The sequence below is a fragment of the Geotrypetes seraphini genome, chromosome 8 (genome assembly GCF_902459505.1).
Source record: "Geotrypetes seraphini chromosome 8, aGeoSer1.1, whole genome shotgun sequence".
Classification (NCBI taxonomy): Eukaryota; Metazoa; Chordata; class Amphibia; order Gymnophiona; family Dermophiidae; genus Geotrypetes; species Geotrypetes seraphini.
Window position 1 is genome coordinate 74,211,989 of NC_047091.1, and position 25,577 is coordinate 74,237,565.

The 25,577-nt window shown below is 45.8% G+C and overlaps 2 protein-coding genes across 4 annotated transcripts in view; both read right to left on the bottom strand.

Annotated features, from left to right (window-relative positions):
- Window positions 1–9,498: 9,498 nt before the first annotated feature.
- On the bottom strand, window positions 9,499–10,783 carry LOC117365464 (insulinoma-associated protein 1a-like). Its single transcript, XM_033955941.1, has one exon. The coding sequence runs from the start codon at window positions 10,781–10,783 to the stop codon at window positions 9,866–9,868; it is 918 nt and encodes a 305-aa protein (XP_033811832.1). The 3' UTR covers window positions 9,499–9,865.
- A 12,850-nt stretch (window positions 10,784–23,633) lies between these two features.
- The window catches only part of SIPA1 (signal-induced proliferation-associated 1), a 116,134-nt gene continuing 114,190 nt past the window's right edge, over window positions 23,634–25,577 (bottom strand). For all 3 annotated transcript variants that reach the window (XM_033955914.1, XM_033955911.1, XM_033955913.1), the window contains one exon: window positions 23,634–25,110. In XM_033955914.1, coding sequence (XP_033811805.1) covers window positions 24,998–25,110 — 113 coding nt within the window. In that variant the 3' untranslated portion in view covers window positions 23,634–24,997. The remainder of the gene's footprint in view (window positions 25,111–25,577) is intronic.

A 25,577-nucleotide genomic window follows, 5' to 3' on the forward strand; every position in this document is an offset into this window, starting at 1 on the left:
TCTTACCCGCGTTGCTTGCTTGTCTTACTTTCCATCGATGGGGGTGGGGCCTACTTTGCCAAGTTTACCAAGTTTAATTCAATTTTGATTAATCGCTATTTCTTAATTCAAAGCGATGTACATTAAAAATTACATTAAAACATAGTAATACATTAAGAAAAGTTGACTAGACTTAAGACAAAAAATGACAATACTGGAAACATAAGGGAAAGAGCAGGCAAGAAGTTACAATATAAAATAAAGATGGGAATCACATTTAGGGAAGGAACATGAGGAATGGGTGGGGCCCGCGTTGCCGATCAATGCTGGAGGGGCCCATCACCGTTTGGAAAAAACAATGTTGATGCCCTCCTTCATTGGGCCACCCTGACCATTTCGGGCCCTAGCCTACTCGACCTATTGGTTAATCCTGCCCTGGGTATCTGCTTCATCTGGTGGGGGAACTGTGACCTCCCTCACCACACACTCCCAACCCGTCAAGTGCATTAGAACTCCGATCCATTTCTAGGCTCCTTCACAGAGTACCGCAGGCCAGTGGCGTACCAAGGGGGGAGGGGCGGGGGGGGGGGGGGGGTGCGCCCCGGGTGCCAGCCCTGAGGGGGTGCTCCTGGCCTTGCCGTTCAGTCCCCCCCACCCCCGAAGGACCGCTTGCCCCACTGACCTTCCTGCACCATCTGTGAAGCAGGATCGCGACGTCAGCGATCCCTGAGCAGCTTGGGCGCTGCTTCCTGCGCAGCGGTCCCGCCCCTCCTCTGACGTCAGAGGAGGGACGGGACCGCGGCGCAGGAAGCAGCGCCTAAGCAGCACAGAGATCGCTGACGTCGCAATCCTGCTGCGGCTGCTTCATAGGTGGTGCGGGGAGGCCAGGGGGGCGAGCGGTCCTTCGGGGTGGGTCGGGGCATCAGGCCTTCAGGGTGGGGCGGGTGGGCAGGCAGGCAGGTTTTCAAGGGTGAGGGGGGGGGACAGGCAGGCCTTCAAGGGGGGGGACAGGCCTTCAAGGGGGGGGGGACAGGCCTTCGGAGGTGTGTGCAGACCTTCAAGGGGGTGCAGGCCTTCAAGGGGGAGGGACAGGCCTTCAAGGGGGGGACAGGCCTACAAGGGATGGGACAGGCCTTCAAGGGCGGAACAGGCCTTGGGGGGGGGGGGGGCAGGCCTTCGGGGGGGGGGTAGGCCTTTGGGGGGGGTACAGACCTTCAAGGGGGTGCAGGCCTTCAAGGGGGGGACAGGCCTTCAAGGGGGGGACAGGCCTTCAAGGGGGGGAAAGGCAGGCAGGCCTACAAGGGGGGGACAGGCCTACAAGGGGGTGGGACAGGCCTTCAAGGGGGGGACAGGCCTTCGGGGGGGTGCAGGCCTTCGGGGGGGATGCAGGCCTTCAAGGGGGGGGACAGGCCTTCAAGGAGGGAACAGGCAGGCAGGCCTTCAAGGGGGGACAGGCCTACAAGGGGGGGGACAAGCTACAAGGGGGTGGGACAGGCCTTCAAGGGGGGGACAGGCCTTCGGGGGGGTGCAGACCTTCAAGGGGGGTGCAGGCCTTCAAGGGGGGGGACAGGCCTACAAGGGGGGGGACAGGCCTACAAGGGGGTGGGACAGGCCTTCAAGGGGGGTGCAGGCCTTCAAGGGGGGACAGGCAGACCTTTAAGGGGGGACAGGCCTTTGGGGGGACCCTGGTTTAGAAGTACACGGAGGGAAGGGGGTGTTCAAAGAGACGTGCATATGCCAAATTTTTTTGGGGGGGGAAGAAATAATGGGTCTGAAAATAGAGGAGAGGGAGAGAGATGATGGACCATGGGATTTAGGGAGGAAAGGAACAGAAAGGGAGAGAAATTGGACACAAGGGATGGTGTGGAGGAGGGATAGAGATACTGGATAGGAGGGTAATTAGGAAAAGAAAGGGAGAGATGGTGGACTCTGGGGTGGTGGGGAAAGAGGGAGAGATGGCGGATGAAAGGGTAGTTAAGAAAAGGTGGATCTTTGGAGGGAGATGAAAAAAAGGAAAGATATCAGACTTCCTGGGAAGGGAAGGGAAATGGAAAGGGAGGACAGAGTTGGCAGATGGATGGTTAGCATGCAGAAAGAAGGAGACCCTGGCAAGCAAGTTATCAGAAGAAAAACAGAGCCTTGGACCAACAAGATTTGAAATATAACCAGACAACAAAAGGTAGAAAAATTAATTTTATTTTCTGTTTTGTGATTATAATATGTCAGATTTGAAATGTGTATCCTGCCAGAGCTGGTGTTGGACTGCAAACGTGAGCTAGGATTTAACAGAGAGAGGAAAAGTCCTTTTTGTTTCTTTATTTTATTTACACCACAGCGCCAGTGTGGTTAGGAGAAGCCAAAGGGGGTGAAAAAGCTATAAAACCCACCAGGAGTTTTGAAAAAAAACACCCAACTGGGCAGGAAAATCGAATTGAAAAACCAATACAATAGGCTGAATCGAATCGAAATTTTTTTCCTGAATCTGGCAGCATTAGTTTGCGCTACTGTCTTAGACTTTAGGACCTGGGATTGGGGAGAGATGGCATCCTCAGTACTTTATAATGCAAGTGAAATGAGGATTTGGTCAGACTTTTGAAGGGTCTGCAGAAAAAAAATATTGTATAGGCCGGGGACTTGAGACAGCATTTTTGTGAATGGAAAGGCTGAGGATGTCAGAGAGTTCAGTTAAAATATGTGCTTTATAAGAAAATATAATAATGTGTTTTATAAAGTTTATAGCATAGCTGGCCTACCCAGTGAGGTGTTCCTAGTGGTGATGATGGCAGTGTGTCAATGTGTTGAGAGGAAGAGGTGGTCTGGGAAATTCTGCTGAGCAAACTCCGGGCCCATTTCCACCCCCCAGTTAGTCCACTCCACTCAACTGGTTCACACACTGAATGGGTCTTTGGGTGTTGTTTTGGGATCTCTTCCAGTGGTTTATCAATATCTCCTTCTGGTCCAAGGAAGGAAACTTTGTTATCCTTAGCATTGACCTACAGAATATGTTTGTAACAGCGCTGCTTGTGTGGCATTAGGCTATGTAGTGATCGAAAGAAAAAAACAGACCTTTGCACATTTTTGCACTATATGGTGGGTGTATGAGGAGATTCACATTTCCTGCACAGCTAAGTCCATGTGAAGTTACCTTGTGCTGTATTTGACATCTAGCAAGGTCTCTGTTTGAAAGGAAAGATCTAAACTTTAAAATGAAGTGGCCAGAAGTTATGGTAAAAGCAGATAGTGTAGCTGGTTTTAAGAAAGATTTGGACAAATTCCTGGAGGAAAAGTCCATAATCTGTTATTAAGACATGGGGGAAGTGTCTGCTTGCCCTGGATCGGTAGCATGGAATGTTGCTACTCTTTGGGTTTTGACCAGGTATTAGTGTCCTGGATTGGCTACCATGAGAATGGGCTACTGGGCATGATGGACCATTGGTCTGACCCTGTTAGGCTATTCTTTTGTTATGTTCTCATCTGTAGGGGCCTTTGTTTTCACTTCTTATTTTAATGTATTTTTTTTTGGGGAACTTATCAGTGTTTTTTATAATGGGAACAAAAATGGAAGAGAATTAATGTGTGTGGGATGAGGGGGTAACTAATTTATTCAGCTAAATAATTCAATCCACTTCAAACAGACATAGGAGAACTCACGCACCATTCACACACCCTCCAACCAAAAACGTCACAAGAAAAAAACTGTTCGACAACCTCCTAGCCATTCGAGCTGCAACACTTGACCCCCAAATCTACAACCAATTGACATCAACCACAGACTGCAAAACCTTCAAAAAGAAATAAAAACCCTTCTATTCAAAAAACACATAAAACCGAACTAACACAATCAGAACTGTCCCAAGCATCACCTGCAACTACTCCATATGTACTTCTGATGTCATGACAATTTAGACATAATTTATGTTATGTTATGTTTGGAATATAAGAAAATTTTCACTGCCTGTTTCTATTCTGACCATTTATTCCGTTTCATGGTCATTACAAAAAATATTTTTTTACATAGGGGGGGGGTATCAAAAAATGATGGGCCCCGGGTGCCACATACCCTAGGTACGCCACTGCTGCAGGCTCTTAATAAATGAGGAATTCTGTATCCCTGCACCCATCCCCTGAGCTCTCCAGTCTTAGAGGTGACAAGCTCTGCATTCCTGCGCCCTTCTCCTGAGACCTACCATCCTAAAAGTGACAGGCTATGTAGTGAAGCAGCCTAATGGTTAGAGAAGCAGGCAAAGAACCAGAGAAAGCCAGCTATAGAAATGATAAGCAGTAGTAGCAGAGGTGGTTCAAACCCTACTGCAGCTCCTTGTAATCTTGTGTAAACCACTTAACCCTCCGTTGCCTCTGTTGCAAACTCAGATTGTCAGCTCTCTAGGGGTAGAAAATACCTGCTATACCTGAATGTACAGGTAGTCCCCAGGTTAAGAACGAGTTAGGTTTTTAAAGCTGTTCTTAAGTCGGATTTGTATGTAACTCAGAACGTGTCGATTTTAAGATTCTTGCTGCTACCTCTCTCATGCATATTTATCCACAATAAATATGCATGAGATAGATTTGCATCTCAAGGAGGCAGTGCATGCAAATCCATCTCATACATATTCATTGTGGATATCCTGAAAACCTGACTTGGCACCGGCTCTCGAGGACCGGAATTGCCTACCCCTGGTGTATGGGGACAGACTTAAAGATCTCAATATGTATGCTTTGGGGACAAGGTGGGAAAGAGGAGATATGATAGAGATGTTTGAATGATTGTTACTGTCCTGTTCATTGAATTGCAGTTCCTTTCAAATTCCAATCAGCTATATTTTAAGATTGTAAACCCGCTTTGCTCTGTTTTTATACAGTTAAAAGCGGTATAGAGACTTGAAATAAATACATAATAAATACCTATGTAGCATAAATATGCATGAAGTGAGTCTCTTTCAGCTGAAAGAAAACTCCAGAGTGAGAGGGCATGGGATGAAGTTAAGAGGTTCAGGTGACAGGCATGTAGGATCTCTTAGGAAGAGGAGGAGATAGTGGATGCTGCGGATGGGCAGACTGGATGGGCCATTTGGCTTTTATCTGCCATCATGTTTCCATGATACATAATTAAACGTTAGAATTTGTTGCCAGAGTATGTGGTAATGACTGAAATTAAAAAAGATTTGTACAAGTGTCTGGCCTATTATTAGCCAGGCAGGAATGCTGATCACCACCTCTTACTAGAAGTGGATATCAGGAGAACTGATCTACCTTTTGGGATTCTGTTGGATACTTCCAGACTGACCACTAAGGGAGACAGGATACAGGCTCAATGGACCTCTTTCCCTGGTAATCTGAGTTGCATATTTGGCAGTGCCCACACTCTGTCAGGGCCCTTCAGGCTTTGGCGCATCTCTCTGTGAAATGACCCTTGCTATTAAACACATTGGGGTCCTTTTACTAAAGCCGCGCAAAAGCCATCTTAGCGCTCCGCTTACGTGTGTCTTTCAAACACGCTAGGGCCGTGCGTGCTGTGGCTGAAAAATGGCACATTTTCTCATTTTCAAAATTAATGGCCACGGGCTAATTTTACCGTCGGCACGCAGCCATTTAAAAAAAAAAAAAGTTACCGTCTGAGCCCCTAGCCATTTTGCGGGTGGTAGGGGCCCGAGGGCTAATCCCCTGCTAATCAATTAGCACACAGCAATACCTCACACACTAACTGATTAATGCTGTCGTGCCCACTTCCTACCCACATACATGCCCCTTCGAAGAAATTAGAAAGTATTTATACTTTCTGGTGGGCAAACTTATGTTCTAGCTACAAATATGAAAGAACGAATGCTGACATTTTAGGATATAGCGAGGGGATATGATCGAGACTTTCAAAATACTGAAAGGAATCGACAAAATAGAGCAGGAAAAAAAATTATTTACAATGTCCAATGTGACACGGACAAGAGGACATGGACTGAAGCTAAGGGGGGGACAAGTTCAGGACTAATATCAGGAAGTTCTGCTTCACGCAAAGAGTGGTGGACACCTGGAATGCTCTCCCAGAAGAGATAATTGCAGAATCCACCGTTCTAGGATTTAAGGGTAAGTTAGATGTACAACATCTCCTTACGAGGGCATAGAGGGATATGGGTGACTAAAATTACGGCAGGTGTACACCTGGCTGGGCCTCCGCGTGTGCGGATCGCCAGACTTGATGGACCGAAGGTCTGATCCGGAGATGGCAGTTCTTATGTTTCAAGTTCAAGTTCAAGTTTGACCTTTATTTGATGAATCGCTTATAATAATATCTAAGCGATGTACAGTGTTAAAAACCATCAGAATGTGGTAATACATTTAGTTTACAGTAGTCACTCATAAGACAGACAAAATTAGACGAACAGGAGGGGGTGGGAGGAAAGGGGAAAAGTTACAATGTTGTTCTTTGTTAGAAATTGACATCAAAGGGAAAACACATCGGGTAATAATGGGTTAGGATGAGATGGGAAGAATATTGGACCTTAAAAGGTGATATTTCATATGTCAAACGCGTCTTGAAATAGGTAAGTTTTTAAAATTTTCTTAAACGCAACAAGGTCAGTTTCATTTTTAATGAAATTTGGAAGGGAGTTCCACAATGTAGGGGCTTTTACAGAAAATATATCATTTCGCCTAGTGCCTATGACTTTTAATGAAGGGACTGAGAGCAATTGTGATGAAGAGGATCTAAGAGAACGAGAAGTTTTGTGTGGAACAATCATTTTTGCAATATATTGAGGTTCACTGAAGGTTAAAGTTTTGTAAACCAGAAATAAAATTTTAAACGTAATTCGATGGGCTATAGGAAGCCAGTGTGATTTAATTAATAAGGGGGTGACATGGTCAAATTTCTTTGCGTTATGAATTAGTTTGATTGCTGTATTTTGGATAATTTGGAGGCGTCTATTTTCTTTTTGAGTTATATTAATTAGAAGAGAATTGCAGTAGTCCAGTTTGGAAATAATAAGAGAGTGAACTAAAATATTGAGAGATCTAGTATCCAAGAATGTAGAGATTGAACGTAAAAGCCGTAGTCTGTAGAAGCATGATTTGACTATTACACTGATATGGTCATGATAAGATAGATCTACGTCAATTGTTACACCTAGGATTTTTAGCTTAGGTACCGGTTCTATAGGAATATTGTCAAGTGTGAATGGTATTTTTTGGAATATATCTCTTTTCCAAGTGAAAAGCATGGATTTTGTTTTTTGAGTGTTTAGAGCCAGTTTGTTATTTTTTAGCCAGTTTTTAATTTTTTCTAATTTGTTCTTAAACAGCTGGACACGCTAGCCGTTACCGCCTCCTCTTGAGCAGGTGGCAGTTTTTTGGCCAGCGTGGGGGTTAGCGCGTGATGAAAAGTCACGTGCGTGAACCCTGCTAGCGAGTCTATGTAAAAGGAGCCCTATATCTATTTTACTGAAATTAGACTTGTGGTTTTATTTTCATTAGTCAAGGGGGGTGAAAATGTTTGTTGTTGAAATATTTGTATATTTAAAGTGCTTTTGTTTGATTCGTTTATGTTTAAATTCACTGTATTGCACTGTTAATAATTGAAAACGAATAAAGATTTACAAAAAAAGAAGTATTTTTTTGCTCAAGGTGTATGTGCACAAAAAGGCAAATTTACCATGAGATGCCAGCGCATGTCTTGCGGTAAGCCTTTTTAACATATGGCACGCATGCGTTAGTTCTTACTGCAGTTTCGAAAAAGGATCCCATTGTTTTGGCTTCTCTCGCTCTCTTATGAGTCATTGTTCATCGTGGTTTCAGCAGGTGCTGTTTAAGATACAGATGGGAAAAAAACCCAGTTTCCCTAGCCTGAAAAACAGGGGTGGTCTCTCTACAGATCCTCAGGCTTGTTTTCATGGGAAGAGGAGTGAGGAGGAGTTAGAAATTGGGTCTCTCTCTTTATAGGATCACCTTACACTGAGAAAGTTCATTCATGCCCTCTGTTTTAAAGGATTGGGTAATTTATTTATTTGGGTTTTTTTTGGGGGGAGGGTAATTTTTGATGTCTTGTTTGACAACCTCAACAGCACAAAGAAAAGAGTTATCAGAATATGCAAGGGATAGAAAATCCAGGGTATGGGGTTCCCCCCACTCCGTTAAACAGCACAGGCTCAGAGACAGACCATGCCAGAAGTCCATCCACTGCCAGATCCAAGGGGTCACGCTTTAGGAGAAGGCATTGAAGATGGGGCAACGTTTGAGTTCCTGTAACCCCATCATCTTTCCCAAATTTTTCTAACCTGGTTTTTGAACTCGTTTAGGAAAATAACCGTCGATAACAGCAGCCTGTTAAGAAAAACAGGACATGGTCCGAAGTTTGTGTATACGAGCGACTTTGAGGGAACCACTTAACTTCCCCAGACCTTTGCTTCTACTAGCTCAAGCCCCAGAAATGTTGCACAGATGGGACGAGGCAGTCTGAAAAGTGATTGTTATTGAATTTAAAGTATTACTCACTTGAACATAGAAGAGTACTTCTTCAAGAAGAAAAGGATGATTGTAATTGCAAAGAGAAAGAACACATCCTGTCAGTGATCATCTAGTTTCTCTCAGCAGTAGTTGAATGGGGAAAAAAAAAGTAGTTACATTTGGTAAATTTAATTAGTCTAATGTGAAATGGGGCAGAGCCCTCCCTCCCAATTCATACACCCCCAGCCCCACCAGCCCACAGAAAAGCTCGATATAGGACTATGGGAGGTAGGGGTAAATCTCCATATTGAACTGAGCAAAATAGTCTCCGAAGATCTACATTTGTATAATCACAGCACAGGCTCTTATTAACATTTTAAGAATTCTTATTAGCCTAAGTATTTATAAAGTGTTTGGGCATTATGTTTTAGCTTTTAAATAAATAATAATTTTCATTTGAATGCAAACGTTTCTCAGAGGATTAAAACGCAGTAAAGCTAATACCATAGGCACTAATAGTTAGGATTGTGTTATTATTCTTTTGTTGATATATTTCTCGTTACCTCTCATGATGTGGACTATTTCACAATATATATGTGAGATTTTTTTTTTTGCCTTTGGAATTTTGAGTTACTCGATTTGTTTGTTCATATGTGTAACAACGTTTTATATTAAGGGCTCCTTTAAATAAGTCGCGCCCAGCGGGGTTAACGCGCATCACGCGTTAACCCCTGCGCTGGCCTAAAAACTTCCGCCTGCTCAAGAGGAGCCGGTAGGGCTAGCGCGGGCCGGCGGTTTAGCGCGCGGTATTACGCACGTTACACCGCCAGCGCGGCTTGATAAAAGGAGCCCTAAAACTCAATCAATAAATTTTAAAAACGCAGTAAAGCCGACCTGCAACTCAGCATCTGTCTCTGAAAGCTGATCAATGTCTTGCTTGTCCCAAATGAATTCGAATTACAGACAGATGGATTCCAGATCTCAACCTGTAAACACCAGTTTCCCACCAAAAACGATTTGACAGGCTGTATATTTCAAGATATTTTTTTTTTATTTTTCAATTTTGCTGAAAAGAAGAGACACATTCTTAACAGAAGAAAGCACATGAAAAACATTGACGTTGAAAAATAAAATATTAAATATACCCTTCAAGCTAAATCCACCCCACTCGCTTGCCTCTTCACAAATACCATAGAAATAAAGAGCAGTGAAATCCTTAAATACAAAAAGCCACATAAATAAATATTTTATTAACATTGTTTGCTCGCTCTCATGTTATCTAATCACACACAGAAAAACAATCTCTGGGGCAAACTGTACGTAGCGTTTCCCACCAGTAGAGAAATTCAGAGTTTTTTATTATTATTATTATTTCAAATATAAATATATAAATATCTCTGTGGCGCCAGGGCCATTTTTCTGATGCTGCTAGAAGTCCGGATTGGCCGTTTCCTCACATGAGGTCCAGTTGAACCGGACTGGCCGAAAGGCTGGCTGGGCGGAGGTACCTCGGGAAGGGACCCTCCTGGACCGGGCTGGGGGCTGTCCGGTGGCCCTCTTTGCTGCTGGCCCCCGCTTGCGGAGCCGGAGAGGGTCCCCCGCAGTTGCTCTCGGCTAGCACCACAGCTGGCCTGTGCAGGGCCAGATGTTTCCTCAGGTAGGCCTGTCGCCGGAAGGTCTTGGTGCAGTGGGAGCAGTGGTAGGTCTCGTCTGGGGGCGCGGGGCCAGGGGCCAGGGCCAGGCCGGGGCTCTGGTTCTCTTTGGCCCGGGGCTCCTGGGGGCTCCGGGGCTTGTGCCAGCGGCGGTGGGACGCCAGGTTGGCCGGGCAGCTGAAGGCCTTGGGGCACTCCACGCAGCGGTATTCCACCCGCACGATCCTGGAGCACTTGTGCTGGGCCAGGGACAGGGGGTCGGCGTATTGCTCCCTGCACAGCTGACAGATGAACTCGCCCAGAGGGCTAGCGCTGTGCCTCCGCGGCGGAGAGTCCCGGGGGTCTTCTTTGATCCTCAAGCCCAGGACCGGGGAGGTGGTGACCTCGTCCCGGGCCCTCTTGGCTTTGGGCTGGCCGCAGAGGGAGCCCAGCTTGGCTTGCGCCTGCGCCGTGGAGAAGGGCTGGGGGAAGGACTCGGCGCCAGCCGGGGAGCTGCAGTTCAGGGCTCTGTCCAGGCCGCCGTGGTGCTGAAAGCTGCTGAGCGGCCGCTGGGGGCTGCGCGCGACCCCCGCGAGGGCCGGGGGGGCCTTCTCCTGCAACCAGGTGGAGGTGATGACGCTGGCAAAGCCCGCGGGAGGCTGCGGCTCTTCGTCCCGGCGGATCCGGTAAGACACGGGGCCCGCCTTCTTGGTCCTCTTCACCAGAAAGCCTCTGGGCATCCTGAAAGCGGATGGAGGCGACGGGCAAGGAGAGAGAGCGGTGGTTTCCGGATGGCTGAGGAGCCCAGGTGCCGGTTAGCAGGAGCTCTGGGCGGCAGCGTGCACTCACCCGGCCTCTGCAACTGGGGAGCTTTGAAGGGCAGAGCTCTGGCCGGGGCTATTTAAAGGCCCTCAGCCCCTATTGTCTACCCGCCAGGCTGCAGATGGCTGGAGAGCAGGAAGCCAATCGCCAGAGGGGCAACCTTATCCGAGGAGGGTCTCCCGGGAGGCAGCAGATGGGGCCAGGGCTCGACGCGTGGTCGCCTTTCATTCTGGAGATTGGGGCATGAAAGGCACACGCCAAGCCGAGTCACCGAGGGGCTTCCCCTTGGCCTCAATTCAGGGCACGCGTGCCGGGCCTTTGTCCTCATTCAACGACACAGAAAAGAGGAATGAAAGGCAGGATGGATTCCTGCTCTCTCCGGGGGAAGGGGGAGGGGGAGAAAGCCCCCCACCCCCACCCCCATCCTCGCATTACACGCCCCGCACCCTCTTCAGTCATTGCACCAGCTCGGAGGCTTCAGACGAGGTCCCCTAGGGAGTCTGAGGGGGGACAATGGCGATAGTGTGCCTGCTCCCCCAGGCCCTCCAGGAGCCCCTCCTGATTGAACCCATCAACCACACACACACACACACACGCTGAGACATAAAGAAATAACACACATACATGCAATTCGATACAGAGAAATCCAAGCACGTAAACACACAGAGACACATGTACATAGATAGACGCATACACACACGCACAAACATATATATATTCCCACACATGGGCATACTTACGCAAATATATACACGCAGTCTTGGTTGGGTAAGTGTATTTGTCAAGCCATGTCGTCCTACGGTATTTTTCGGAAATTGATCAAGACGACATTGTTTGAAAAATTCATTTCTTAGAGTGATTGCGTTATTCTGAATTAAAAATTTACATAGTATTTTCTTAAAGAATATTTGTACTTATAAGACATTTTTGTATTTCCCTATCATCTTGTATTTCACTGATTGTCCAGTCTTCTTTGATGTAAACCGCTTAAAAATCAGTTGGTTATGGCGGTATAGAAGAATTATGTTATGTTATGTTAATCATGAGGGCCCCCCCCCTCATCTTTAATCCCATCTATCAGCCCAGATCTGTTTATCATTGTTGATGTCTGTGTGTAATTTCTTTTCTAAAACACTGTAGAACCCCCCTCCCGATTTACCATTCGCTAGGGTTTTCCTTTCCTTTATTTCAGTCTGTAGACTGAGTTTGTAAGGTGTTCTGTGGTCTTTCTCCAGCTTTTGTATTAAGGTATTAATTTATTTTGGGTTGTAGTGGAAGGGGCTTTAATTCCCTCTCCCCCCTTCCCCCTTGGCTTCTCCTCCTGCCATCATCTCCACCTCCTGTCTCTAGGGGTATGTGATTGGTGAGACTTACAAAACAGAGGGAGGGCGGGGAGGGGGCTCCAGCCACGCGTCCAGCCTGACCTCCCCCGACCCGCATTTCCATAAAGCTGCAAACCCAGAATTTCAACAATAGCTCCGGCTCTTAACCCATTCAGCGCCACAAGCCCCCTTAACTCTTTTTTAGGCTCCGTAGCAAGGGATGAGGGGTGATTAAAAAGGAAAAGAGGAGAACCCCCCCCCCACCTATCACTCCGAATGAAAACCAAACTATATATCACCTTCCTGAACATGAGAGAATGCTAACTGTGAGTCGGAGATTTCTCCCACCTGAATGAGAAAGGGCTTTGTCTGTACAATACTCAGAGAGAAATGTGTAGCTTAGCTCCATCTTTACGCAGACTGATCGACAGCTCATCTCCTGCTTTCTCTGTAAAAGCCCTTTCAACGTGGAGTGTTGGGGGTGATGGGAGGAAGCAATTATTTATGGTAAAAAGCATACACTTACTCGCTTTGGATAGGAGTGCCGTTTCCCGGTAAGGCCACCTCCCATACATACCCCCTTCTAAGCTGTTCATATATCCTGTACTGATATCAGGATGCTGGAATGCAGAGGGCTTTCCAGGTGCTTCCCTAATGTCTGTAGTTCATTGCATTCCTGCTGGAGAACAGGACATTGTGGCAAGTACAGGCAAAGGAGCCAGGGACTGGAGATTTGGGGCCTTTTTCGCTGCTATTTATTTTCTATGCACCATCGAGTTCTGACAATAGAAGTGTGGGCGAGTAGAAAGAGGGGATGAGTAATACAAGGGAGAGGACCGGAATAGAAGGGAATGTCCTCATCTGACACTGTGGCAGAGAGAAGCTACCAGGGGGGCTGAAAAGTTCTCAGCCCAACCAACTTCCTAAATTCTGAGCCTTATTGTGCCACTGTAGCTGAAAAGTGTTCTTTGATTTTGCAAAATGCCAGTTTGCAGAATCGTAATGCTATGTTTTTACATTGTTTCAGATAATTATTGAATCGTGTCATTGAAAACTGTGGAATTTTCAAGTGTGGAACTCCAAGCCTTCTTATTCCTGCAGAAGAAAACTCCAAAGGAAATGCACGAACGTATGATGCAAACATTGAGTGACAAATGTCCATCATACTCCACAGTGAACAAGTGGTGTGCAGACTTTCAGCGTGGAAATTTTGAGACCAAAGATGCAGCAAGGTCTGGGAGGCCTCAAACAGTGTCAACTCTCGAAACTAACGACCAAGTCCATGACCTGATTTTGGCAGATCAGCAAATATTGGCTAAAAACCATTGCTGAGAAACTACAGACATCCAGGGAACATGGGTGTATAATCCATGAGCAATTGGGTATGCTGAAGCTGTCAGCTAAGTGCGTGACCAAATGTTTGAATGCTGATGAGAAATGACATCGAGTGGACACGTCCAAGTTGACTTTACAACATTTTCAGTGAGCTGGTGCCAACTCTTTGAAACGACTAGTTACTGTTGATGAAATATGGTTGGTTACACCACTATGATCCTGAGACAAAACAACAGTCCATACAATGGTGGCACTCAAGTTCTCCAAGGCCAAGGAAATTCAAGACCCAAAAGTTAGCAGGAAAGATCATGGCCGCAGTGTTTTGGGATCAGGGATATGTTGTAATGACTGACTCTTTTGCAAGGGGCCAAACAGTTAACGCAGAATACTACTGTAACTTGCTGTGCCGATTGGTGTCAGGTCAAAAGCGCGCTGGGACAAAGGCGCGCCCAGACAATTGAGCGCAGTGTGGAGGCGTGCGCCGCACAAAATTACTGTTTTTTAGGGCTCCGATGGGGGGGGGGGCGTGGGGGGAACCCCCCCACTTTACTTAATAGACATCGCGCCACATTGTGGGGTGTGTGGGGGGTTGTAACCCCCCACAATTTACTGAAAACTTCACTTTTTCCCTGTTTTTAGGGAAAAAGTTAAGTTTACAGTAAAATGTGGAGGGTTACAACCCCCCAAACCCCCCATAACGCCGGCGCGATGTCTATTAAGTAAACTGGGGGGGCTCCCCAACAAAACCCCCCGTCAGAGCCCCTAAAAACTGTAATTTTCTTCGGCGCGCGCCTCCATCTTGCGCTCAGTTGTCGGCGCGCGCCTTTGTCTTTCGCGCCGTTGTCTATGAACCGTGCCGATTAAAGGAGGCATTGAAAGAAAAAAAGGAGAGGGAAGCTGCGGAAAGTTCTCTTTTTGCAAGACAATGCACCTGCTCACACGGCTGACAAAGGGGTGGATATTTTGATGCAGTTGGGGTTTCAGTTTATAGATCATCCATCAGATCTTGCTCCATCTATTTTCTGTTTCCAAACCTTAAAAAGAGTCTGAAAGGGGGATTTGAGTGATTCAGAGGTGACTGCAACAGCAGAGCAGTATTTTAGTGACTAGACATCAGAGTATTTTTTTGGAAGGTTACAGAAACTTCAGACATGACGTGCCGAGTGTGTTGAACTTAGGGGTGAATATGTGGAATAACTTGTAAGTTTCATGGCTCCACCTCATTCCCTTCTTGGTTGGGCTGAGAAAGGCTTGGACAAGTTTCTGGAGGAAAAGTCCATAGTCTGTTATTGAGAAAGACAAGGGGGATGCCACTGCTTGCCCTGTATTGGTAACATGGAATATTGCTACACCTTGGGTTTTGGCCAAGTACTAGTGACCTGGATTGGCCACCGTGAGAACAGGCTACTGGGCTTGATGGGCTTGATGGACCATTGGTCTGACCCAGTAAGGCTATTCTTATGTTCTGAGAACGTTGCAGCACCCCCTCGTATGGTGTCCAGTGCTTACTGTCAGAGTCAGGTCACATCTGAGGGTCTTCAAACATAGGAACTGTCTCATTGTCCCCCACCCTTTAGCTGGCAAAGAAAATCCTTCAAAAGGAGGAATTGTCTCATTGTTCCCTTACCATTAGTGGCAGAGAGAACCTGATTTATTTTATTATTTTGTATTCATTTATTTATCGTTTATAATTAGCACAATCTCAAAATCCTTGGCAGAGGTTCTTTCAAAGATAGGAACTGTTTCATTGCCCCCTCCCTTCCTTTAGGCAGCTTGAATGGGCCTAATCTGAGACTCCCTTATTAGGAAATGGTATTGTACTGGGGAAAATACAAACATATCAAAGATACATTATTTCCTAAAAACGGACAGAAAAAATCAAAGACTTCTCACAAAGGAGAAGGAAAAACTCTATAATCCTGGAGAAAAGGAGATTGTGAGTCCGCCAGGACAAGAGAGAAAAATGCTTAAGTACTTGATATGCTCCGTTGATAGGCAGTATAGAAATGAATAACAACAGCTCTAGCCACAAACTGGCTATTGCCAAGAACAAAGCAAAGCAGAAGCTGGAAATAGTTTTTCTTAAGGACCTCTCGGTGTATAACTTCGTCTTACCGTTGGTACTATTACGAGGAGCCGCTGAAAAGTTCTCAGCCCAACCAAGAAGAGAATGATGTGGAGCCATGAAACGTACACGTTATTCCACACTTTTCCTTTCTTATCACTGAAAGGAAAAGTGTGGAATAACGTGTACGTTTCATGGCACCACATCATTCTCTTCTCGGTTGGGCTGAGAACTTTTCAGCGGCCCCTCGTACTTTAACCCCTTATTGCACTGTGTGACTCATAATTCCCTTTCAGCCGAAACATGCCATCCATTCTGCCGACAACCTACTGCGCTTACCTCCTCTTTTCAGAAATTCGATTCTGTTTTCTGTTATGTCACAAATATCAATACAGTCTTTGTGAATACGGTCTTTCATTATTCATAAGAAAGATTCAAAAGGATTATATAGACCTCAGTGGTGCCTTCTGTATGTATTAAACTTTTTTTCCATACAGACCATTGGCACCCAAATTCGTCATCGGTCTCAAAATATGCTTTTTTTTATCCATATACTTTTAATTTTTTTATTTCGTAGTTGAAAAACGAGCAAATGTGGGACGCATGAGTCTTTTGGCTTAAGGGGGATTTTCCTTGATAAAGCCCTGTATGGGCGAAACATAGTCCTATGTCGGAGTGCTTGCCCCCACCTGCGTAGACTAAAGATGAGTATTTTGTTTAATAATAATAATAATAAAAAAAATAAAAAAATAGAAAGTATATGGATACAAAAAAGCATATTTTGAGACCAATGACGAATTTGGGTGCCAATGGTCTGTATGAAAAAAAGTTTAATACATACAGAAAGCACCACTGAGGTCTATATAATCCTTTTGAATCTTTCTTATGAATAATGAAAGACTGTATTGATATTTATGTACTTGAGTAATGAGTCTTTGGATATATTATTTCTGAGCTATTGGAGTTGTTCTGTTATGGCAGACAGCAAACTCCGGAACAACCTGCCTCTTCTTTAATTCTTGTAAAGTGGCAAAGTTCCTGATAAGAAGTCACTTTAGACCCATTTGTTCCAATGGTGTCAGGTCAAAAGCGCGCCGGGACAAAGGCGTGCGCAGACAATTGAGCGCAGCGCGGAGGCGCACGCCGCAGAAAATTAGTTTTTACGGCTATGACGGGGGGGGGGGGGGCGTGATAGAGATCGTGCCGCGTTGTGGGGGGGGGGGTGGGGGGTTGTAACCCCCCACATTTTACTGAAAATTTCACTTTTTCCCTGTTTTTAGGGAAAAAATTAAGTTTACAGTAAAATGTGGAGGGTTACAATCCCCCAAATCCCCCACAACGCTGGTGCGATGTCTATTAAGTAAACTGGGGGGGGGGGCTCCCCAACAAAACCCCCCGTCGGAGCCCCTAAAAACTGTAATTTTGTGCAGCGCGCGCCTCCATCTTACGCTCAGTTGTCGGCGCGCATCTTTGTTTTTTGCAGGGTTGTCTATGAACCTGTTCCAACAATTCTTTCCTACCTAACATGGGACCCCTTTTATGAAGCCGCATTAGATTTTAAAAAACAAAAATCACCAGCCGTGGTGGTATTAGTTCCGATGGAATTCTATGAGCGTTGGAGCTTTTACCATTGTGGCCGGCGATAAAAAAGCCTAACGTGGTTTCATAAAAGGTGTGGGGGGGGGGGGGAGGGGATAATTCTCTTTGTTGTAGCAAATAATGTACTGTCTGTATTCAGTTGATGGAACTGTATATGTTGTTTTTACTGTAAACCATAGTTGCCTTTTTATTTTTTAGATAATTTGCAGTATATCAAGTGCCAATAAATATAAATAAATAATATTAGCCTAACCTCTCCCCTCAGCCTTCAGAAGGAATGTCTGCTCCTGTTGCTATGTGTCTCGGCCCATTGCTTTCCTTTATTGTTAGACCCTTATTTGCATACAGCTGCCTGGCAGGCTGCTTCCTCCTCGGCCCCCCTCCCCCTTTTTTTCCTTTTCCCGGGAGATCTTTTAATATATCCTCTTACAAAAAAGAAAAAAAAATTCCTGGAAAGATACCAGGACAGAGCCCCACACTCTCCACAAAATATTTTCCCCAGTATTTCCTCCCCCCTCCCACCCTCCGTCATCCTGGCATCTGTCCTAACCTGCATTCCCCAACTGGCTCTGCTGGGTGATCTTCAGTCTCCCACTGCGTTGAAGAAGCACAAATGGAATTTTCTTGCTTGCGTAACGATCTAAATTAACCCCCTCCACACACAATTCCTATTACCTCAGCTGAGCAGCGGTGAGCGTGTCCCATCACCAGAACTTTTCCCTTTTCATTGATACGATTTTAGCGAGTATGCATGAGGAAAAGGTGAATGCCCAGACTGATGGTAAAATCACATCTCAGATTGCATATATCCATATTTTATTGCACACATGAGCTGTTTGCTGGAATGTACATTCAATTCAGACAACACAGGTGCACGGACATCTTTCAAAATGCATCATTTAAAAAAAAAAGATAATAATAATACATACATACAGAATTAATCTAAAAAGAAATCCACTTACAAATTAAATATTTACAATGCTACAGTGAGACAGGCCTCGAGTGTGGGCAGTGGGGTACTCACAGCCCCTGTGCATTATCTGGGACCAACCCTTCAGGTGTTAATCCAGAATGACAGGTCAAACAGATCATCAAACTACCCCTCCTCATTAGAATTCAGAGGGACAGCCTCCAGTGTATCAGCAAGGAAGGTTTGGAATTGCTCCTTCCCATTACTCTTTGGGAGTCTTTATCTTTTTCATTGTCCTTCTTCCTGCTTTTCTTTACCTATCCCAAGGAGCTGCCATTGCTCCCCATAAGAATTGCCGCTGCTGGGTCAGACCAGTGGTCCATCATGCCCAGCAGTCCGCTCACGCGGCGGTCCTTAGGTCAAAGGCCAGTGCCCTATTTGAGTCTAGCCTTACTTGCGTATGTTCTGTTCCAGTAGGAACTTATCCAACCTTGTCTTGAATGCCTGAAGGGTGCTTTCCCCAAACTGAAGGACTGTCTCTTCTCCTGTATTATATTTCACAGATCTTTGTCCCACACTGACTGGGGCTGTCTCTTTCCTATATACCATGGGGCTCTCTGTCCCATAGTGGGAGGTGGCTGTTGGTTTTATTGCTTTTCTGTACCGAGGCCTAGATTCTCAAAACGTAATGTTACCTTTAACACGGTCGCTAAGCCTGCTCCAGCCGATTTAGCGGCGCATGTAGTTTAGCGTCGGATTCTCAAAACGGCTTACCAAGGGGTTTTCCGAGCTTCCTAGCAGTCTCTGTGATGCTATGCAAATGGGCTCATCAATATTCAAACAAGCACCCCAGGCAATTCTTCATCATCGCCGAGTGATTCTCCAAGTGCGGCGTCAGCTTTTGGTGATCAAAAATCAGCAATTAGTTGGAGGGGGGGGGGGGAGGTTGCCAGTACTGTGGCACGCATCTCTGGCGTGTGTTTTGACTGTGGCCCATGGGAAAAAAAAAATAACAAGGGTTTTTTTATGGGGGGGTTTATAAAAGCACACTTCTTGAGCACGTGTACTTCCACAGGAACCAACAGTCAGCATAAAAGGGAAACCACTGTAAAAGGGCTCGGTTTTAATTTGGTTTTGTGCCCAACAGCTACAGTCACACGTGTCATGCGCCTCTGTATGCATATATTATGCTCTAATAAGGCATGCACCTATATGTGCTTACGACATTGCTTTTCCTGGCCTATGCGCACATTTACGCCTCTTTCGTGGTGTATTCTGTGCTTGTGCCGGTCACTATCACCAACTCGTGTAAATTTAGTGAGCCTCCACTACTCTCCCCACCGACCTCATTTGCATGCCCATTTTTTTGAGAACTCGCCTTTTTGAAAGTGTTGCGACAGCAGCCTGTCGGTTTTTACGCAAAGTTTTGAGAATCTAGGTCTGAGAGGGGATTATTTCTGTCCCAAGGTAGGAGGGGGTTGTCTTGTTTTTATTGCTAGTCTGGAGTGGGAGAGGGATTGACTGTCTCCATCCCACGCAGTTAGAAGGCTTTTCTCTGTCTCACCTAGGGCGTGGGACTGTCTCTCAGTGGTGTCAGCCTTTCTCTCACTCTGCATAAGGGACTGATTTCGTCTCACTGAGGGAGGGGGGTTATCTGATCACCTCAGTACACATTGCACTCCTGCCCCAAATGCCTCTCTCAGAGTCAAACTATTCACATAAGCAACCAAAAGAGGCAAAGTGTTACCCCAGGAGCACCTATACTCCCATGCCTGCACACCCTGTTAAAAGGAATGCTTGCCAGAAAGTGGAGCAAACCCAATTTCTGCAGAGAGAAAGTGGGGGTGGGGGACAGATTCCATTTTACTGCGCTGCACAGTTTAGTTACGGAGTGGTCCCGAGAATGCACTCCGGGCCACCAGCGAGCAGGGTAGGTCAGTCGCTGTAGATCTGGAGCAGGGAAGGCGCAGAAAGCACTGGCAGAGTGTAGTAGACCTGGATGAAAAGCTGTCTCCCTGTCACATACAAGCATAAGCTCCCATGATCAGCTGACAAGAGGGTACCTTCTCTACACCTCTCTCCCTCTTTACCATAGATAGTGACGCAGTAAGGAGTGTGGGAGGCGGTCTGCCCCGGGGGTGCCAGCACCCCTCCTCTTCCCATTCCTCCCCTCCCCGTGCATGCCCCATCCCTTCCCCCATTCCTCTAGTAGAAGTTATTGTTCACGGCAGTCAACAATGCGCTCTTTGCGAGCCCATCAGCTCTCCCGCGGATATCATTTCCGAGTGCCGCACAAAGGAAGTGGCATCGGAGGGAGAGCTGATGGGGGCACAAGGAGCACTTTGTTGACCGCCGTGAGCAACAACTTCGACTAGAGGTACAGGGGAAGGGGGGTGGGGAACGTGTGCGGCAGGCGGGATTGAAGACGGAGATGGGACACCACTGTCCCGGGCGCCTCTCACCTTTTCTAAGCCACTGACCACAGATTGGTTAAACCTCAGTACAGTAGAATCTCTGTTAACTGGAACTCAACCAACCAGAACTCTCAAGCAACCAGCAAAAAAATAAATCAATGCTATAATACTTTAAATATAAATGAAAATAAAATCAATTTCTGGTGGAAAATTAAGTGTAAACTTGGTACGCCCACGCTTTGTCTACCACATGTCCAGTAGTTTGTCTGGAACAGTTTAAGGCACGGCATAGTATGGGGGTATAGCAGTGAATTGCAAACTGTGTGCCGCGGTAAAATTTACAGGTGTGCCACGAGCCCATGAACACTGCCTACAGAACGTGCCTCTCACGGGGAGAGGCGCGTCCTGTAGACAGCCAGTGCTGGCGCCTCTCCTGTCCTGTTGAGCACACCCCTCTGGCAGCTCAGGGCCTTTGCGCATGTGCAGAAGTCGCCGTGATGATCTCACACGTACGTGTGATGTCATCGCATTGACATCCACGCACATCCGGGTGCCCTCTAGCCAGGGCCCACTATTTAGCGAGCCGTGGCTCAGTATTGTTTGCGAGACACTGGGGTATATTATTAGTTAGGCCTATTTTTAATAGTAACTCTCAAGCAACCAGAAACTACATTTGTCCGGCATCTACCAAGCCCCAAGGGTGCTGGTTAACTTAGAGTCTACTGTAATTACTCAGGGGCAGATGTTCAAACGCATACCCTTTGGAGCAAGGCTAACTGTAGCCAGTCTAGCTTGTAAGTTAGTTCAGCCTTCAATGCACAAAACAGTTCTTGGCAGCTTTTACTGACCACGGTAGCAGCCACTGAGAATCTTATGCAAATGTATTACAAGGAGCTCCTCAGTATTAAAATGAGCACTCTGTGTAATGCACAGCAAGGCATGATCACCTTTTAATATGCAAAGTTTCCTGGCAGGTTGGAGCAGTCGGTAACATGAAAGTAGGAACATTTTACCTCAATTTTAATCATTTGCTTAAATTTTAAAGTCGGTAGCCATATGTGCGTTGTATATGTGTGTGTCCATTTCAACCATACCTAACAGCTTCATCTAAAATCACTGCGCCACACACACACGCACACACACACACAAAAAAGGCTTCCGAACTCACCATAGCAGAGAGGCTTCAGGTTTTTGCCTTTGCTGCAGCTCATTTGGAGCTCCGGCGATCTTAGTTCTGCACTCTACTGGGCCTGCGCACAAGATCTGTGCGTACCGCTCAGCTGTTGTGTGCAGGCGCTAGGCATGTTCCTTCCCCTTTTACCAACAATCCTCAACACAAACAGCATGTATATAAAATTAAGCTGATGTTTTGCACCAGTTTGCGGAGTTCTGTGCATTGGCCCCTCAGTCTTTACCCAGAGATCAAAACTGATAGGTTGATTTGTTTAAAAACAGGAAGACAAGAGGGGTCCCCTCCCAGAACCCATACATCCTCGCCTGATCCTGGCCTTGTAGCTTGATCCATGAACTACAATTCCCAGAAAGCACTGGGATCACAGTTTAAAAGTAAAACCAAAATGGTTCTTGAAGCCCTGAGGACCTAAACCCGTCTTGCAATCTTCTGACAGCTGCTGGCTGCAGATAATTCATTCCAAACAGCTAGATATAATTTTTAAAATATAATAATAATAAAACACATTTATATCTCATGATATATCCTCTGCATTAAAACATTTTATCCAACAACTTTTCCATTTCTAAATTCTGTAGTTTCTTTTTGAAGATGTTCTTGTCTCATGAATAATTTCACTGTGGGCAAAAAAGAGATTATACTTTAAAAAATTTAAAAAAAAGTTATTTGCAGACGCTATCCCTACAATGAGCACCTCTGACAGCAGAAGCTCAGGATGTGGTATTTTTTTGTACACGAATTGCTGGAGTTTTTCTTTGCATGCTTTTTTTTCATTCTGAAATGAAAAATGCTGACTTTCTTCCTTTAATAGGTCTAAGCCTGGGAGCTTTTTGTTGTTTTCAGCAAAAGATACACTCTGAAATTCACCAGTCTTAATATATTCACCTTTGTAACATTCCTGGGAATTGTTACCTCATGCGGCTTTCCCCCACCCTATATCCTTATCAGAAAGCAATATTAAAATAAATACAATTTAATTTTAAAAATCCTAAATTCCTACCCTCCCATTCTGCCTTCTCAGTCTCTCGTATGTGTGCCTCCAGTACATAGAAAGGAAGACCAAGGGCCAGTGACCAGATCGTCACTAAAGAGCAAGTTCATTTACTCTGTATCAGGGAGATGCTTTTATTACAAAAGAGAGGTGGAATTCTACTAAAAAAAAACCTTCCTCGGCATTCACTGACTCTCAGTAGTAGAGACGATATTATTGCGCTAAGAGGGGTGGATGGGTTTCATCCATCTTTTACAAAATACTTGTTTGGGTGGATATGTTCTGCCATGCTTAGCTCTAAAATTTATTCTTATGAAAATAAAAGATTGCCTTCCACAGTTATGCATGTTGCAAGGCAAAGTCCAATTAAGACTACTGTACTTGTTGTGGATGGCTGGAACTTAAGTGCTTAACTATGGGCTCCTTTTACTAAGCTACGATAGCGATTTTAGCGCACGCTTAGCGTGCACTGAATTCCCGTGTGCACTAGACCAGTGTTCTTCAACCACAAGTCCATGGACCACAGAAATTTCCTACCGGTCCACAGGGCCAGCACGTGCATCAGACCCAAAACAGTGTTCTTCAACTGCCGGTCCACGGTGTGATCGATGCGGCGTTATCTTCGAGCCAGCTCCCTCTTCCTAACTGATTCAGTGCACAAAGCCATGGGCAGTGGCTCCTGCGGGCATCCTGCGCCTGAACCGGAAGCCTTCTCTCTGACGTCAGAGGGAAGGCTTCCAGATGAGGCATGGGACGTGCAAGGTGCAATTAGTACTATTATGGGGGCAGGGTCTGGGATGGAGATTGGGTAGAGATGGGTGGGGTCTGGCCCACGACTTAGCCCCGTGTTCTTCAACCGCCAGTCCATGGACCGATGACGGTCCACAGAATAATTCTTTTATTTCTGCCGGTCCATAGCTGTAAAAAGGTTGAAAAACACTGCACTAGACCTTAACGCCAGCGTGAGCTAAAAACACTATTGCAGCTTAGTAAAAGGAGCCCTATATGTGTATATAATAAATATTTCTTTCTTTCTTTCTTATTACTGCCTGTCCTGGTCCAGTCAGGGCATGCGAGGTGGAGGTAAAAGGAGATCTAATTCTCCTGGGTTGTGGCACCAGCTTTGGTGGAAGACAGAAGTGAGGAGCTGGATCTAGGAAGCTCACACCACTCTGGACCCATGAAGGGCTGAACTGGCCCTGCTTTGAACCTTCCCCCCCCTCACCACTCCCATATGGAATTGCAGCTTTTCTTAGGGATGTCATCACCACTTCCCCATGCCTGTGTATACTGGTGGGGCAGTAGTAAACTAAGTCGTATTTGGCTTCCTGCGCCCCTTAGCTCTTAGAGTCTTGGGATCAGAAGATTACAGTAGGAAATGGCCATAACATTTTTTTGGGGAAAAGAAGAGGTGGGGTTTTATTACTCATAAATTGCTGATTTCCTGACAGTAACTGAGGGCATCTTTAGCAGTCTCAGTTTTGGCTCAGTTTGCAAGGTTTCTGTCTCCCCACCCTGTCACAAAACTACAGGTAGCTAGCTTCACTTCAACAAGATTAACCAGGAAATCATTAAAACAGGAGAAAGTCATGACAAGACTATACCCTGTTTCTATATAAAGGACAGTACAAGTACCAAATGACTGTCTCACGCAGGAGAGACCAAGCTGGGTGACCTGGTTTTAACCATAAGTCCACAAATGCAATGGGGGGAGGGGGGGAGGGAGACACAGAGGCAGTGAGATCAGGATGGGATCAGCCTCTGCCCTAGTTAGTCCCAGTGCTAGAGTTAAAACGGCATGGAAGAAAGCCTGAATACTGCAAGGATAGCACAAAGAGATGCAGGCCACAGTTGGATAATGCTTCTGCTCCAGTCCCTCTCATCCATAAGTAGAAATGCTCTGGATTACCACCTAGAAGAGCACTGGAAAGGATTAGAGGACAAGGTGCGGCTTCCACTCTCCATGAAACAACAAAAGTCATAAGTAGTCACTGGGGCTAAGTAGAGAAGCACGACATGAAAATATGGCATTAATCCGGCAATAATTTAAGTCTAAAAAGGCTACAGCTGTTGGTACATTCTCCCCTCCCCCCCAACTCCCCCCTCTGTACAGCATTTGACATAGTAACTGGTCCTGCTTGGGAGCTCCACCTTGGGCCGAGGCTCAAGGCCTGCTCAGCTGGAGTCTGCCACCAGGCCTAGCTCCTTTCCGATTCCTCAGAAGTAAGGGGGGTGCCTGGGGTAGAAGGCAACCCCCACCCATCCTGTCCTCAAAGCTGTTTGCCGCCAGCACTGCACAACATCTCAGTGACTTTGATGAGCTGGGCCACAGTGGTCTGCGACTCCTCTTGTAGTCGCTGGTTGTTCTGGCGCAGGCTCTGCACTTCGGCCTCCAACACAGCCTTGTCTTTCTTCTCCTGATCGGGAGAGGAGGATAGAGGTAGAGAACAAATGATCAGAATTCAGTAACTACAAAACCCTTTATGTCCTTTGTTTTATCCCTTGATTGAATGTACTGGAAGGGAGGGAGGGGGTAATTCATTTTGTATTGTTACGGATGGACTGTAAGTGCTGATTCTGTTTATTAATGTATGTACAATTTTATGCACTTTGTATTAACTTTGAAAATTTAATAAAGTTTAACAAAAAAAGAAAAAAAAAAGAAAAAGAAATTTGAAGCTGTTGCTGAGAAAATGGCAAAAAAACTATAGCAGGTGCACAATTTAATGCTTAGAGCAATGTCTCTCAAACTGTGTGCCATGGCACAGTGGTGTGCCCCGAAGAGATTCCAGGCAGCCCACGAGATTTTCCAGAATTATACTTTATTTTTAAAAATTCTCTTCATAAGTAGACACTAGAATAGGAGACATGTATGTCGCGCAAT

What these genes read in the sequence shown, in the direction of transcription:
- LOC117365464 (XM_033955941.1), bottom strand. Translation starts at nt 10,783, where the DNA reads ATGCCCAGAGGCTTTCTGGTGAAGAGGACCAAGAAGGCGGGCCCCGTG.